At 31.1% G+C, this 17,136-nt stretch overlaps 1 protein-coding gene across 5 annotated transcripts; it reads right to left on the bottom strand.

The window, feature by feature from the left end:
* Positions 1-97: 97 nt before the first annotated feature.
* LOC148236745 (uncharacterized) lies at positions 98-11,664 on the bottom strand. 5 transcript variants are annotated; one of them, XM_088183652.1, is made up of 12 exons: positions 10,332-10,476; positions 6,288-6,421; positions 6,063-6,222; positions 5,262-5,470; positions 5,007-5,207; positions 4,781-4,936; positions 4,507-4,702; positions 4,263-4,444; positions 2,777-3,026; positions 1,768-1,919; positions 1,540-1,699; positions 98-1,470 (listed from the first exon to the last, which is right to left on the bottom strand). In XM_088183652.1, the coding sequence occupies exons 2-12, from the start codon at positions 6,419-6,421 to the stop codon at positions 1,291-1,293; spliced, it is 1,980 nt and encodes a 659-aa protein (XP_088039778.1). In that variant the 5' UTR covers positions 10,332-10,476; the 3' UTR covers positions 98-1,290. The 5 variants fall into 5 exon arrangements, with proteins under 5 accessions (XP_088039778.1, XP_088039779.1, XP_088039777.1 ...); XM_088183653.1 differs by having other exon boundaries at positions 10,367-10,476; XM_088183651.1 differs by lacking the exon at positions 10,332-10,476 and adding an exon at positions 11,542-11,664 and having other exon boundaries at positions 5,007-5,470.
* Between the last annotated feature and the right edge of the window lie 5,472 nt (positions 11,665-17,136).

Below are 17,136 nucleotides of genomic sequence, written 5' to 3'. Positions count from 1 at the left end.
TATTGCGTTTAATAGAAAAAAACGTCAGAGGTTTTATGTGTATTTTATATCTTAAAAAGTATAATTATCAATATTATTATTAAATATAAAAAAAAAATTTATTAAACCAAAAATATTATATTTAAAAATCATTCAAAAGGTTGATATATTATTTATTAAGTAAAATAATTGCTTAAATCATATATCACAAAATCAGCTTAATTGAAAATTGTTTTCATTTATTTTACATATAAATTAAGTCACAGATTAAAGAAAACAATAATCATACATAGTATATCCATTTGAGCAAGATTTATTCAGACGCTAAAGAAAAAATTATAAACTATGAGTTTAATCTTTTGAAAAAGTTAAACTCATAATTTAAAGAAGAGACAGAGTCAAAATAAGACTTTTCTCCATACATTATAAATGTTCAAAAAGAGTGATTTTATAATTTTGTATTTCACATATATCAAAAATAAATGTAATCATAGTATAATTCCACATAAGATACACAACTAGAACACGTTTTCAGAAAAGATTATTATATTCATATTGCGACTTCCTTAAAAATACACATTTTTTAAAGATAATACAATATAAATTCGTACAAAACTCAAGTGAAATAATAATTTTTATATTCAAAATATTTAACACAGCCTTAAATAGACAGTTTATGATCCTAGAAAATATATTGCTTATTTGTTAAAAATGTTTAATTTTTAATTATTAATGTTATAATTAAGTCACAGAAAATACTATACGATAAGTTTAATTATAAGTAAAAAAATGATAGAATTATTGTGAATATGTATGTTTTTTTATATTAATTAACTGCATTACAGAATTGGGTTGTGTAAAATGGGAGCTTTTTAATATGAATCGATTCTTCAGTTCAATTTTCTTTTATTAATAACTATGAATCAATTGATACATTATAAAACTCTCTGATCTAAGTTTACGATTGCCGACTTTCGAAGGTAGAGTAACAAATTGGCACTTTTAATGTAACATATGTAATTTAATGAACTTATCAACATTTATAAAAATATATTTATAAGTATTACAACCAATAGTTATAGAAAAAAATTAATTCAATTTAATTGAAAAAACCTATTCTACATATGTATGTATATTCTTCACATTATGTACATACAAATACACTAACATTACGACATTATAAAACAAAGTAGTCTTATTTGGATTTTTTTATAATTATTATTATATAATGATATTGCACAATTAGAAGGGCTAATTATTTTTATATATCAAGGTACTCTTTTCACACAGTAAACTTTATGCAATTAAACGCTAATCTTTTGTACAATAACAATACTTTCTTAGCTGTGGTTGATCGTTTAATATACATCTCGCTTGACTGCCATATTTATTTATTCGCGACACATCTGACAGCTTCATAGTAAGGAAATCTTCATCTACGTTATAAGATAAGGTGGCTTCAAACAATGAAGCTCCCGGCATTAGACGCACCTAAAAATACATCATTTAAAATAAAACAAATTTTATTATAAATCATATGAAATGCAATGCAATAATTACCTTTATTTGAAACATGGTTGTTACATAGCTTGTAGTAGCAGATAAATCAGGTAAAAATCCATCCTTGTCCATTGTTTTTTTGAAACTCAAAAGATCTTCCGTGGCGCCTAAGCTCATCACCCATTCTATTTTATCTATGCTTAAAAGGGCACAACGATCTCTACAAAAATCATTATTTCATTAAAGATTTACCAATTATGATAGTAAGGTAACTATAAGAAATCATACAAAAAGGGTTGAAGAAATTCATTGATAGTTCCGACGAGATGATCGGCGAGTCTTTGAGCAATGGGTTCGTTTACCGATAATGTATTCCAATTGAGACATGCACACCAATGTGCTTCAATTCCAGCTTGTCCGCAAGTTCTATTTGGTGATATCTAAAATCATATTGTAATATTGAGTCAGTATAAAAGAGATAATAAATTTTGGGCTACTTTCTTTCAGTGCGTCTTGAGCGGCAAATCATATACATATAAAATATACAAGGGTGAGTTAAATGAAAACTTAACTGCCGCAATGGGCTATGATGTCCATAAATTTTGCCCCATTTCGGAAATTTATTAGTAAGTCGAAAAAAATCTTAATACAAAAGATGATGCCAGTTGCAGCATGTTCATTTTACTCAAATAACAAGATAACGGGATTAAGAAGAAGCTACTTGTTAAGCTACTGAAAATTCACGAATAGAGCACTCCAGCGATATTAACATTGTGCTGTGAATATCATGGGCTAATAACTGTTAATGAGATTCTACTACAGGCTTACCAAACATTATTTTTTCTTCGAATAAAACATATTTAAAAGTTGATGAAATCATTTTTTTTAATACAATAAATTATGCCAGTTGCAGCACGTTAATTTTACTGAATAGACAAGTTAGCATGTAAAGAAAAAGCTACCAGTTGTCCAGTTACGTTCTTAATCCCTCAAGGTTAGTTGCCCTATTATGCTGCTGCGAAATGTTACGAAGACAGTGAACACGACGTGAACCTAAAGAACATCAATGGTTAAAGAGTTTTCAACATGCTTTGACTAAAGTCAAAGATGACCAATGACTGCATATAGAACAATATGGAAACATTTCTTTCTTATAATTGATTTGATTACTATTTAATATAATCTCGGCTTTCTCATATAGGTTGACATTTTGTATAATAATTGATGCCTCAACATAATTGTAAAACACTTAACTCACAATAAAAATAATATTTCTACATCATTATTTCATACTTACAGGTCCAAACAAAGAGAGCGATCTAGGCGGAAATTTACTGTGAATGTCATAATTATCATTTGGATTCAATCCGAGGATGTCTAAAAACGTGGCGTGTATATCGAACGGAGTGGTCAAACGTTTTGTGTTTTCTTTAAAATTATCCAAAGCGCCGGGTCTCGTAAATTTAAAATCAGGAGGAAACACAAATGAAAACCAGGGTAACCGTTCTTCTTGCTTACCCTGAAGTGTATCACGAATATTGGCGAACCTTAAATAAAAATGATATTATATAAACAAAGCAATATAAGGAAAAGTGTACATCTATATCACTTTAAAGATTATGTGAACAAATACATTGTTTAATGTTTATATTAATTTAACACTAATTATTCATGAACTGCAGAAAATATTGTTGTATTTTATACAAGGGTTATTTACAAAGTTCTATGTATTTCTATTAAGGTTTATACACTTTTTCTAATGATGAACAAGATTTTTTAGAGTACTTTTTGAAAAGTGATCAACAAGAATTATCTCTTTACCTTTCCAGTGAAAGGCATTGTAGGAACTTTAACATGAGAATTTTTTTGGCAGCTGTAATTTTATATTTTAGAATTGAAGAAGCAGTATCGTTTCTAAAATTTGTTTTCTATGTACCATCTGTTAATTACGACATATGTTTGCAAAAGTTGCAGAGCACGAAGAGCAAAAACTTTATTTACTCCCAAATTGATAAATTATAAGAGCAGTGATATTGTTGACTGTAGTGTTGACGTCGGACACTGTGCTTATCATTGTTAACCCTTCAGAGGCTCTCAATAGTTTTTGTTATGTTAATTTATTTCACACTCTTTAATTTTTTAGTTTTATTTACTATAGAAATCATTTACATTAAAGCAAATTAAAAAAATAATTATTATATATAAAAATAATGCTTTTTATTTATTGTTTCTTCTCAAAAACCTCAAGGCAGTGAAAGATCGACCACCGTATATATACGGCATTACCACTCAAAGCATTAAAACGTGCTATACATAGGTATTTACTATATGATATTTTTTGCAGCCTGCAATAGTTGAATGATTTTTAAGGCCAACTTCCATAAGAAGAAGATTATTGCTCTTTACTGCATCTTTCACAGCATAAAAAGTATATTGACTCTTGTAAAAAAATTACTGATATCCTTAAATAGGGAAATAAAATTTAAAAAAAATTGTAAATAGACCTTGTTTATTAGATTTATGGCATCCATTAGATTAAATTTACGGCACCCGTCAAATTGACGAGTTTCCGATTTGCTTTGTAAATATTACAAAGTAGACAGTTTTTTTTTCTGGGTTTTTTTAATCGAACAATGCAAATATATTAACTTGATTTTTATTTTCAGAATAACATTTAGTTATTTCAGCAAAGTTTAAAATTACTAATAACATATTTATTATTTCACCAGTGACTAAGATCAGAATGTTCTACATGGAGCTGTTTGTTTATATTCATAATTTACCTGTGTCCGTGATCTGACATTAAGATAAAAATGGAGTTGTCTAGAACTTTCGATTTTTTCAAATCTCTCATCCAATCTACGAGATCGTCGTCAGCAGCTTGTATAAGATTATAGTCATCATGAGATAGCTCACCGTGGAAAGCAAATAAAAACTTAGGGTATTCGGCATAAGCATCAATAAACTAAAATATGAAAGACGTATAAGATCAAAGAGCTAGATTGTTATATTTAATTACAAACATACCTGTTTACAGTAATTTAGCATTATTTTGTGTTTAGGTGTGTCGCCATAGCAAAATCTAGTCCACTTTTTCTGCCTTGGCTCAGTATGAACGTAGTACTGACGCATGTAATGATCTGTTGGTTGATTGCTAAATCCTTTCAGTCGATATGTGAATATACCAACATTCGGAGTATCTTCTTGAAATGCTGTTACATAACTACAACAAATACAATATTAATTAGAGCTAAATCTTTTTATTATTATTGCATCTATTATCTATTATATTGTATATTACCCATTCTCAGTAAAATCGTTCCATATAAGCGGATATTCATTGACAAAATATGCTTTACTTCCCATTCTTTTTCTCGTATCCGGCAATTCCAATTCCGTAAATCCGGTCAGTATAGGTATGAGCGCCTGAGGAGTGCCATCTCCCACAATATTATAACTGTAACATGAATTATTTTACTCAATTACAAGTTTCTAGAAATAATACGGAGAAGTTTCATCAATATTACCCTTCCAAAACATGACAATTTAATTCTTCCGTCAACACTTTATAGCTCTTTGGTAATTTTCTAATAAACGTATTCCTCGATAACGAATCAAACCCTAGCATGATTACGTTATATCGGATCGCTTGTCCGTTGGGTTTTTCCCATGATAACTTTTTTTTAATTTCGAAACTGTTTCTGATACCGATCAAAGTACCCGACCACCTATGATATGTTTTACAGTTAAAAAAATATAGACATAAATCATGTATTGCATACTTGTCTGCTTTTGCGTCATCCTTTTTTTCTCCTTCACAAAATACATCTACAAAATCAGATGCTTCTAAAAAATACGAATCGCTGCCTTCAATAGTGGTGGTTCGACCTAGCTTATTTTCATTATCATTTACCCATACAACATCGCTATAATGACACTTAATGGAGCTAAACTTTTCAATTATTTCATTTTTGACTTTGCATTCGTGTTTCTAAAAAAAAAAAATTAATATATCATACAATAGCAAAAAGTAAATTAGTACATTATATTACCATGCATGTATATTTTATAATACTTGACTTTAAACTACACTTATCCATATTGAAGTATTTAAAAATATGATATTTTTTAAGCATATTGGGTATAATTGATTAGCAACATTTGAGTTATGTTTCAACAAACTGTGATAAGATATATTACTGAGAATTTATATAACTCTTATTTAAAAAAAAAATTGTGAATATGTTTTTACATTTAAAAATAGAACTTTGATCTCCATATTGCAGGGTCGTGACAACCCATTAAATTAAACTTAAGATATGAGAAGTAGGGTTACTTATTCAGTGACAAGAGCATCGCACGCCTTTTTGCCATTATGCACATATTAGTGATGAAAATAAGGACAATTATATAAGAATTAATTTTTTTATATACATTGCTTTGAATGTTTTACTACGGAAAAAATCAAATTAACAGCGTGTTGTTAATTTGATTCATGAAAAAATTGAAACGTGTCTCTGGGTACACAAACAGTAACATTAGCTATTTTTCTACTTATTTCTACACATATCAGTTTCCAATACCTTACAAATCGCCCAATCTACACCACCCTTAACACACTTGATTGGCGGTACTTCTTTCACAAACTTCATCATAATAGATGAGTTCACGGGCAGATTCGGCAGATTGCACCGGCCGCCATTGTCGAGCGTGAATGTGTTTCTTATGCCCCATATGTTCTTTCTGTGATATTTAAATTAAATTAAAATAATATACTACAACATAAAAATAGTTTTTAAAATACTTACAATCTTGAATTGAGACTTAGTTCATTCAACGTCAAAATTTGTGAAGTGTAAAAAAATAATAAAGAGAATACGATAAGAAGTAAAAGTACTAGAATTGTAACTTTTCTCCTTGAGCTCCAGAAACGCATCCCCATCTGTAAATAATTAATGTAAAGTTAAATAATGAAAAATATTTCTGATATTCTACACGTCTCTATCGTATGAAGTTTTATCAAGATTGAGCCTTTGTGAATTACGTATAGATTAGATATAATATAAATCAGGGACAGATTGGAAATTTATGACTGGCTCAGGAATCTTTTTCGTGGTGTGATTTTATTTTTCGTGGTTTGAAATGTACACCAGCTGCAGCACATTTATAATAGGGTCCAGAATCAAGAACGTCATTTGCCCCCTTTGAATTTGGCCACAAAATTGCATGTCATTTAATGAAATACTATGACTTTTAATGAAATCGAAATATTAAAAAAAGAAACGATCAATGACTGAACAACTTTTTACCCACTCTCCGTGGAAAAAGCAGAAATGACGACTCTGATTCTAAACCAGAAATTCTTGGATTATTCCTCAAAGAAAAACTAAAAAAAACAATCTCGAATCCATCCCGAAAATATTCTTAAAAATATGTCATTTCAGTGAAATCATATCAGTGCATATTTTCACCGGTAGACAAATATTTTTACAGTGAAAAAATAATTTACCTGGCAGGTGCTAGTAAAATGATATGATTTCAACTATTACAAATGTAGTAATACATATATTTACATACTTACCATTATTTATTTACATGTGATGTATAAATGTTTATATAGTTTTTAGTAAAGTTATGTATATATAGGTCTCAATACATTTTTACTAGCAGATACACATTTCAACTAGTGAAAATATAATTTAACTGATAGGCACTAGTGAAATTATATGCTGCTCTTAAATGTCTATGAAACTCAATTTGACAGTAGCGAAACGTTCATTTGCTGGTCTAATCCAAACCTAATCTAATCAAGGTTCTAAAACTAATTATAGTTTTAGCACTTTCATTAGATCAAGTCCGAAATACAAACTGAGCCAACAGATCTCTCAGGGATAAATAAGTAGAAGAAATTTAGACAGACGTCGCATATCCACATTGCTCCATAGTTTGTCTGACCTTGGATAATACACTATGATATCTATCTGTACTGATATTACTATGTACTTCCGATATAAGAGGGTTGAGTAAAGTATATTCAAACCGAATTTTGGTCAATAGGAGTGCGCAAAAACAATTATTATCACTTCTCAGAAGTCAAAAATTCACATCAAAAGCAATAAAATCGTTTCCGCGCCGTCGCAGTGGGAACGCTCGGCAATGAGCGTTCCCACTGCGACGGCGACGACACGATTTTATTGCTTTTGACGTGAATTTTTGACTTCTAGAAGGGATAATTATTTTTTGCGCTCTCTTATTTGTAAAAAATCGGTTTAGATATGCTTCATTCGATTCTCACTTATTAAGTCATAATATTGCTATAAAAAGTCTTAATATGAACCAATGCGACAGTACGATTGATGTGGATTGTAAACAGGGACATCATTTGGGGATTTCAGCAGATTCTCTGTGAACGAAAATATTTTTTCGAAATGAACTCTGTTAAAGCTTTCTATCTTTCTCAGAATATGTGGTTTCGGAATATTTGTGGGACCAATGGTTGAAAAGTAACAGGAATTTTCTTTCATTTTTAAACTTGGGACTTTTACATTGAAAAATAAAGAAAATTAAGATAATGACCTCACATTTTTGTAAAAATAAAGAAATAAAATGTTTCGCTCATTGTCAATCGCTACGCACGTGTAGCAATTGACCAGAAAAAGGTGCTGGAAAGCCGTTCCACCGCATTACATGACAAAAATAGCCCTGCTTGTATATACATATAAGAGTATATGAAAAAATAGAAACTAACAGTTTTAACTCCATTGTCCGTTAATCAACTAAAGAATTTTATATATCTGATTTTAAAATATTTGTGACAGGAAATGCAGATTCACCAAAACGTTGAACCAAAAGGAGCCATCAATTTTTGTACCGCTTGTGTATTTAATTTTAGTGTATTTACAATTCTAGCTCACCCTGATTTGCTTTATATATTGTAAATATTTGATTTACGTACTCTTTTATGTTGATTTATTTTTGAAACTAATTGGAAAAAATTGTGTAATATTGTATATTCAATTTTATCTCTTTTGTTTTATATAGGAATCATTATGTTTGAATTGAAATGAGTCATGTTTGAATATATCTACAAATATAATTCAATGTTCGAAAAATGTTTATTTTAAATTTGTTTTCAATAGATTTCGAAAAGCTCTTATTGAGATTATCATGTCTAATATTTTTTTGTTTTCCCCTATAGCTCAAAATTCAAATCATTTTCAGCTAAAGTCTGACTCTAAGGTCGGTTTCACATGTGCCGGATGGATTCATCCGGCACCGGCCGGCGCCGTGTAGTGGGGATGGTGTTGTATGGGCTAGTACCTATCATTTCAGACGCGCCGGAAGAATCCATCCGGCGCCAGCTCGACGCTGCCCATACAACACCACCCCCACTACACAGCACCAGCCCGGTGCCAGGCAAATCCATCCGGCACATATGAAACCGGCCTAAAACCCTCGTGAAGAATCAACTTCTGCTTAATCACAAATAAAAATAAATCATATATGTAAAAATAAATATGTAGGGAACTACAGGCACACCAGAATTTTTTCTAGTATCCAGACGGACCAATCTGTCCCTGTGAAAAAGAAAAATATGCAAATCGATAAAATGAAAAACAAAAATGAAATATTATCAGATAACTAATTTGATTCACAGTAGAGTTTTGAACCTGAATTCAATTTGGTTTGAAACTTGGGTTCAAAGTAAGTACTATTTAATGTTTTAATTTAAGTTATACCTTCATTTTTTCAGACAGACAAAGGTGTAAAAGGATCAACATCCACGGTACACCAAAAACATCATGTTCAAGGTATACCTTCTAATTGATTTTATTGTAAAATTAAAATAAAACATTTATTTATATCAATAACTACTAATATTTTGTTATTATATATATATATTTATATAAATATAATACATAATATAAAAAGGTTAAATAATAGGTATTAATTCTATATCATAGTCTAATGAATTCGATATGCTAAGAATATACGAAAATTCTTAATATCTTTTAACGAGCATTTAAAGTTGTTTTAATCCCTGTAGGCTAAAACAGCATTTTTTAATTATGCAATTTTCTTCCATTATCTATTTTGTTTTGGAAAAACTACTAAAAAAAAGATTTAAAATACTGCTTGAATAAATAAAAAGAAGTGTTTTAAAAAGGACACATGAACATAACGTCCAGAAATCAGTCAGACAGCATTTAAAAGAAGCATTTCGCTGAATAAGTTATCTTACACTTGTTAAGATACACTATTTCATTGTTTTACCATACAGATGCCTTCTGAAAATATGGATATCCAATTCTATTGACCGTTAAATGCATTATTTTCAGATGTATTTTATTACTCTGTCCTCTTTACTAGATTAAGTTGAAATGTTAAATATAAATGTGATTTATCAAAACCTTATCGTAGTTTGTATGAAATTGGCAACTATGTATTATATATTTATTAACCATTAAAAATGTCGATAATACTTGTCAAATAGTGGTGGGGGAGACAGAAGCTCACACGAAACGATTATTTATAACAGTTATTTGTAACGCTAAAAAATAAAAAAATTCGAAGCAATTCAATAAAAATTTCATGACCGATCAAGTGAATAATTCAAAATGGCGCCAAGAACGACGGTAGCGCCATTTTGATGGATTTCATTGTTTATGATCAGTGATGGCTAACAGTTCGTGAACGAAATGATCAATACATATATAAATAAGTCCACACACATTCGTCATATTACATTTTTATTGTATAGTTCGTATGTGTATCGGTCGCAAGTGTTGCGGTTTGTTGACATGGGCGTGTGTTGCTCTATGCAAATGATAACAGAGAGAATGGAGAAATACCTTTCGGACAAATTTTGACAGGTGCGAGGGCCTACCGTTTGAGGCGAGAGGCGGGAGCCCTGCGGCCCCACCCCACCCCGGCTCGCCCCTCAGATCCGAGTACACATCTCGGAACAGCTTCCGCGCATGGTCCACAGCCTCAATTGCCTGGCCATGGCCTTGTCACGCTCTATCGCTCACTTTTTTCAGATGAGCATAAGCGTTTTCAGAACTATATTATTTTAATAAATAACTCGAATGATAACTTATTTTGTGAAACGTGGGATATAGATATTGTACAATATAATTATTCTAAGGTATAAATGCACATGAAATAAATTAATATTTTATATAATTATTATAATTGATAAAGTAAATGTTTTACTCAATGTCGACCTCACGCTCTTATATCGGCAAAAATACGGTAATAATCATGGCTAGCGAATGGAGAATATAAATAGGGATGTCCAATCAATAATCGCCGAATGTACAACATAATATAAATGTATCTTATAAAAAGGGGAGAGAGATAATACATAACTAATATTATTTTTCCATCTTTGATTTTCGGACTACAGCTCTTCTTTATATTATTTGCCTTTTATACAAAAATACATAGAATCGATTTATTCATATTTTACATTTCACGTTCCAGCAATTCGCGATAAGGCATCGAGGATGCTCGTCTTCGTTATGCGTAGCCCGTGATACTTGAATATATAATGATGATATAAGAGAGAATACGGATTTTTGTATGGAGCGATTTGGTGCAATTGACAAAATTCATGACGTAGCGTATACTAATTTGCTGATGGGTGGTGTCGACAATCCCTTAGAGGGATGGTTTCTAAAGTAGGTTACGCGTACCCCAAGACCCCAGGCGATACACCAAGTGATAATTACGCGTTGATGTACTCGTAGAATAGTTAAAAGTAAATATTTTAAATAAGTTTGATTTTTTTGTAAGTGCATGTTTTATTTTCGAGGGTACGATTTTTTTCTCTACCTTAATCACTTAGGTTTACGCTTTGATATTTCTTACGGTGTTCGGTGTATGTGTCATAAAATATGTAAAATTAATATGTTTTGATATTTTTTTACTTATATACAAAAAAACATTTATTTTAAAATTATGATTTAAACATTATAGAATATAAATTATTCGTAGATTTACAATGCCTGAATAATTCTAGTATTTTGCGTTGTTATTGAATTATCACTGATTACTTACGATAATATTTACACTCTCAGTTCCGTGTTTTTCTGTCCAATTATTAACTAAAACTAAAATCCTGACCGCACGAACGCGTTTTCGTTTGTCATTATAAATATATTAGATAACAGTCATTAGAAATTACAACTAAACGCCCCCCGACTCATATTATTATTTGCAGTAAAATACGTTTGACGCCCATAAAACCGCACATATACTGAAAGAAACACATGTTTTATTTCCCCCCAGCCACGATTATCTTAGTTAATTAATCAATCAACTCTTATCAATATAAATATCATCAACGAACGACTCTTTATAATTTAAATTGATTGATTTACATACCATGCATATATTATATAATATATTAATAATACGTTACAATCATAACATATCGTTATTTACTTTAATTTACATTAATATTCTTAGCATTCATTGAACTTCCTTTAGGATGTGGCAAAGACGTGTAGAGCACTCATTATCATCGATATCCTGTTAGAATATTAATATTCTTACTTCGCAGAAGACTTCTTACCAGTCCCAAATAATAAGATATTGCGTTCAAAGTAATTGGATAGACAAACGGATACATTTTAATGATTTTCTGCTTTGATGCTTTGTACAAAAGTACAAACATTACATCACTCTATTATCGTTATATATAATTTAGTCTACATATGGGTTCGTCTCTTACTTACTGAATGCTAATTAACTAAGACAAATAATACTAATTCGGCATCTAATATATAATATAAAAATAATTTATAACTTCAATCAGTGGTGATTCAAGAGCTAACTTACGTGTTTATATGTTTTAAAATATGGTTATTATGGTTGATTCGTAATGAATAACTAGCATGAGATTATAGGAACATATTTATCAATCTAAACTGTGCGTGAAGTGAAAATTTCTATATATCATATAATACATATAATAGATCTGATTTATTTTATTAGTCAGATCTAGTTGCCAGCTAGTATTAATTTAAAAGGAAAGGATTTTTTTATTGACATACTGAATTGAATTTGAAAATGTAATTTTATATGTTATATACATTAGAATAACCTTGATTTGATGTTGATATCATCTCAGATGTTCAAAAATGTCAAAGGCGTTAAAGATATTGCATCATCGACTACAATAGATATTTATTACATTCAAATATGTTTTATGTTTCAATACAATGATCAGTTGATTATTTATTGATTATATTTATTATACATACAATTATTATTTATTTGTGTTTGTTGATATGTATGATAAATTATTTATAGTATATGTACATATATCATTTGGAATATATTTTTTATAATAATGGAATAAGTAAGGTTGTTTAATCTAGAAAGTTGTTGGATAAAGATAAGTAGGTACAGAGATTCCAGTTCAGCCCTAAATCACCCAAGTTCAGCCCTAAATCACCCACTTCCACTTTGATCGTCAAATCTGGTTTAAGCAAGCAGTCATTCTGAATTACCAAGAGTTAAGCTCGATCTTGAAATATCTATTTATTGTATAAATTCTTATGCCTGCACTCTACACTACACTCTCTGGAAGTTGTATGAACCGAAGTTACAACTGTAGTCGGCCGAGACCTACGACTTCGAGTAGGCGACCACACTGTCGCAAATTTCATATGCTGTCCGGACGGCGGCTTCTGTCACGTACAGCCGGCATATTTGCGCGCGATCGAAAAATGTGCAAATAATCGCAATTTTTAAATTGTTATATTATTAAAATTACGCTACTGATAATTATAAAAGTTTGTGTGGGCACTCACTAATACAATATCAGTGATACCTTTTCGGTCGTAAATATTCAATTTACGCAAAATCTTTGTCGTCTTTTGCGAAATGCCATAAGACATAAAAATGATACTTCAGAATACGAACACCACATCTGTGACTATCCTATAATTTGTCGCCATCGATTCTAAATAAGAATTCGTTATGGTGTGACATTTATATAAACTGATCTAGGAAAATACATAAGGATATTCGAAACGATTTTTTCTCACAAAATCAAGTACCACTAATTATTTTTTAATTATTTAATTTTATATGAAAAAAATATATAATAACGATATGTGTTAGAAGAATATACTATCAAAAATATAATTAATCCTTTTTGGTACCGCAAAATATTCAAAGATGTCAGGAAGAGTCTGTTGAAGTCCCCGATAAGCACGCTCGACATGCGTGTTAACCATAGGACGCCTACACGCATACTGAAATTGAACCGAGTTACTCGTTCTATCTCAGTTTGCGAAACACCATATCATTATCTCTCTCACTCTCGTCACTTAACACGCGAGAAAGTTAAAGGGGAAGTATCTCACTGCTCGCGTTCGAAAGAGCAGCTCCGACTTTGGTCCCTTTGACTCAGAAAATAATGCCGACAATGTTCGGAAGCGCTCGAAGCTGGCCAAGTCGACTGAATTACCTCCACTTTATCTCCCGTTCTCGGTAACCTCAGATAGCTTCCGAGAGATTTTAGAGTGGGCAGAACCGAACTCTACCGAAGTAACGCTTCATACCAGAAAATATTATAAAAATATCTCGCGATATTTACACTAAACCCACTAATCATATGTTTCGGAGGCTACGATAAAAACAACCTTAAATTTAAATACAAACACAAAATGCCGAAGCACATATTACTTTTGAGGTTAAGGACAACATATCAATAGTTCCAGTTCTTCAATGAAATGTACTCAAATTATTACTTAATTTATTGTTTTTTTTTGTTTCCTATATTTTTATTTTTCTTTTGCTAAAGGTTTTTCAATTTTTTTTCCGTAAATTATAACCACAAACGTTTCATTTTATATTCATATTTTTTATTAAATTGTAGCTAATAATAAATTGTAAATATGAAAATGGTTATAAACCAGTAACATGTAAATTATTTTATATAATTAGAATGTTTGTAAAATGATTTATATTATTGATGATTAATCAGAAATATCTACATTATGGGCTTCCTACTGTAGAGATTACATCTGAAATGTGGTGGCTGAAAGATGCTGCAATTCCATGCAGCTAATGAGATAAAATTTAAAAGAAATAATAATTTACAGAAATTTTAATTTCCATTGGTCAACGCGTTTCTCTAATCTCAAGGATATTTGATAGAGACAGTTTGTCAATATTCTTGAGCTAAAGTCTTGAGCTTGAAGAATAATATTCGTGGAGAAATCTAAGCGATACAGTGAGATATTTTGCATATAGTTGGAGTGTCATTGAACGAGCTCGTATATGTAAAGATGAAAATGGGGATAATATACAAAAATATACAAAATACTACTAAATAATGAAAACAACCACTTTACTGATTTACTTTTGGAATGACTCTCCGATTAATTCATTACAATTCGTATTAATAATATGCGGTTTTAATTAATGTTAGATTAAGGCTGTTCTGCAAGTCTGCAACCTCAACCATCACACACCCATTAAAAAATAGAAATTTTAGAAACTCTTTTTTTCTCGTTATTTACATAAACTCTGTATTGATTATCTTCCACAATCGCTTTCACGGTCACACCAGGGACGAACGATAGCAATCAATACTTAGCCTCGGGAGCTCTGAGTCACAGTTGAATTCAGAGAAAGTGCAAAGAGACCGGTTTGGCTGTGTTGTCGGACATAACATTGAATTCACGTGGACAACGAACTTGCTCTTCCGCACTTAGAGTTCATTTCGCACTATTGGCCAGACATTGAACAGCTTTTTGGTTTAACTGAAAATTGCTTCGTGCCATATTTGGGTATCTGTCTGTCGAAAGCGTTTTCATCAAACTGATTATGTTTATCTACGTGGACTGCGAAACAATGACCGGTTAATGTATGTGTGTATATTATTTATTAGTGAAACAATAATGCGAACCAGTGTTGATTGGTTACGCTTGCAAAACTGGTTTCAGTCAGGAAAAGGTGCGTTTCAAAACGATTTTTATCTCTAGCTAGTCTGAAACGCGATTGGTATCCTAATTTGATTTCCTCGTCGGGCGAATAACTTTTTTAATAATCATAAATTCATAATAAAATTGTGTGTTCTGATATTGACTATTTAAAATTTAATATCATATAATATTCAACAGATGAGTCAAAATACTAACGGTCAAAAACGGATGTTTAAATCGACTTAAATATGGTTACGCAGTCCTGTCGCTACGAAGGCATGCATGTGTTCAGCCTGGGGGCCCGCTGGGGTTATACGAACAAGTGTTTTTGGTTTAAAAATATATTTATACATCAGATCGCTGACTGACTATTTCTTCAGATTTAGTTAGCTAAGCAACACCCTCTCGATAGTCGCCACTAGTTAAGGTAAATTTAAAAAAAATAACATGTTCTTCATTTGTTTACATCATTTTTGGATGTAGTACATTTTTTCTCGTATAATATTAAGTACATAACCTAAGTTATTACCTTAATTACAACATTTTCAGTTTCTTTAAATTACTATCTTAATATTAAATTATTACTATCTTAAATTACTGTCTAAATCAGGGCTCGGCAACCTATGACCCGCGGGTCACCAAGTGACCCGTTTGGTGATTTCAAGTGACCCATTTCAGTTCTGCAAATATCATTTTTTTTAACGTGCTACGATGTCACGACTAGACCACATATATGTTTGTTAGGACCAAAAATATTTACTGACCCGAATATTTCAAAATGTATTTAATGTTGTAGAGACAACCCTTAATCGCCGTGTTACAATTAGCTTGTACAATATCCGTTTAAATATGTTTAATCCTATGTACTTGAAAAAAAACAACGTTTTAGCGGTTTGCTTAAAAGTAATATTGAACAATGGATCTGCGATCTCTTTACTTACAAGAGCTATTGTAAACGGCACAAATAAAAAAAGCATGTACGCACTTTTTAAGATAGCTGTTACCCAATTCGCATTACCGTTTTAGTAGCAGCAAATATTTAAAAATTCCATAGTTGCTGGATTTTTGCAACCCAGGACTAAATCATCTAGCAAACAGCTATATTAGTATAAATCGATTTCGGTATTATTATTTAAATGTCCGAATAGTTGTACACAAACTTTAGCCATGTCGATTTAATTTTGAGCGTGAGTTGTCCGATTCAGAAAGTCATCTTCGAGTAAGTGAATGGGTAAGTAAGTGTCAAATGCTCATCTGTGATGTGATCAAATGTAGACAGTTTATCATCTTGCAGAACAGTAAAAACAAATTCAATTCTCTTACCTAATGTTTTATTTGAAAATATATTCAATGTTATTATCATTATTCAACACTTGAAAAATTCACGGTGCCGATCGATGTTACCAAACTCAGTCTTGGGCTGGCGTCTGGCAAAAACGTTAAAGCAAATTTCACAACACCCAGTTGGTACTATCCGCATTCTCTATCTCCGTAACAAAGAAACAGGATCGTGACTTAGCCAACTACACCATCATTTGCAAATTATATCCACCTCAGTGTTCGTACAGCATCCAAGTCGAGTTCGTGGTCCATGTGACTGTACACTCGGTTCTTCAAGTTCACTTTTATCGAAATTCGCCAGTGACGCAATGTTGGCTTTTGTGGTGAATAAAAAATATTAACTGAATCGCGCGGTGAGTGATTATTGTTA

This window comes from Plectrocnemia conspersa, unplaced genomic scaffold (genome assembly GCF_051122295.1).
Source record: "Plectrocnemia conspersa isolate PC_06_02 unplaced genomic scaffold, ASM5112229v1 ptg000003l, whole genome shotgun sequence".
Classification (NCBI taxonomy): domain Eukaryota; kingdom Metazoa; phylum Arthropoda; class Insecta; order Trichoptera; family Polycentropodidae; genus Plectrocnemia; species Plectrocnemia conspersa.
Note: the sequence above shows the minus strand (reverse complement) of the source record. Positions and strands in the feature narration are given on the sequence as shown.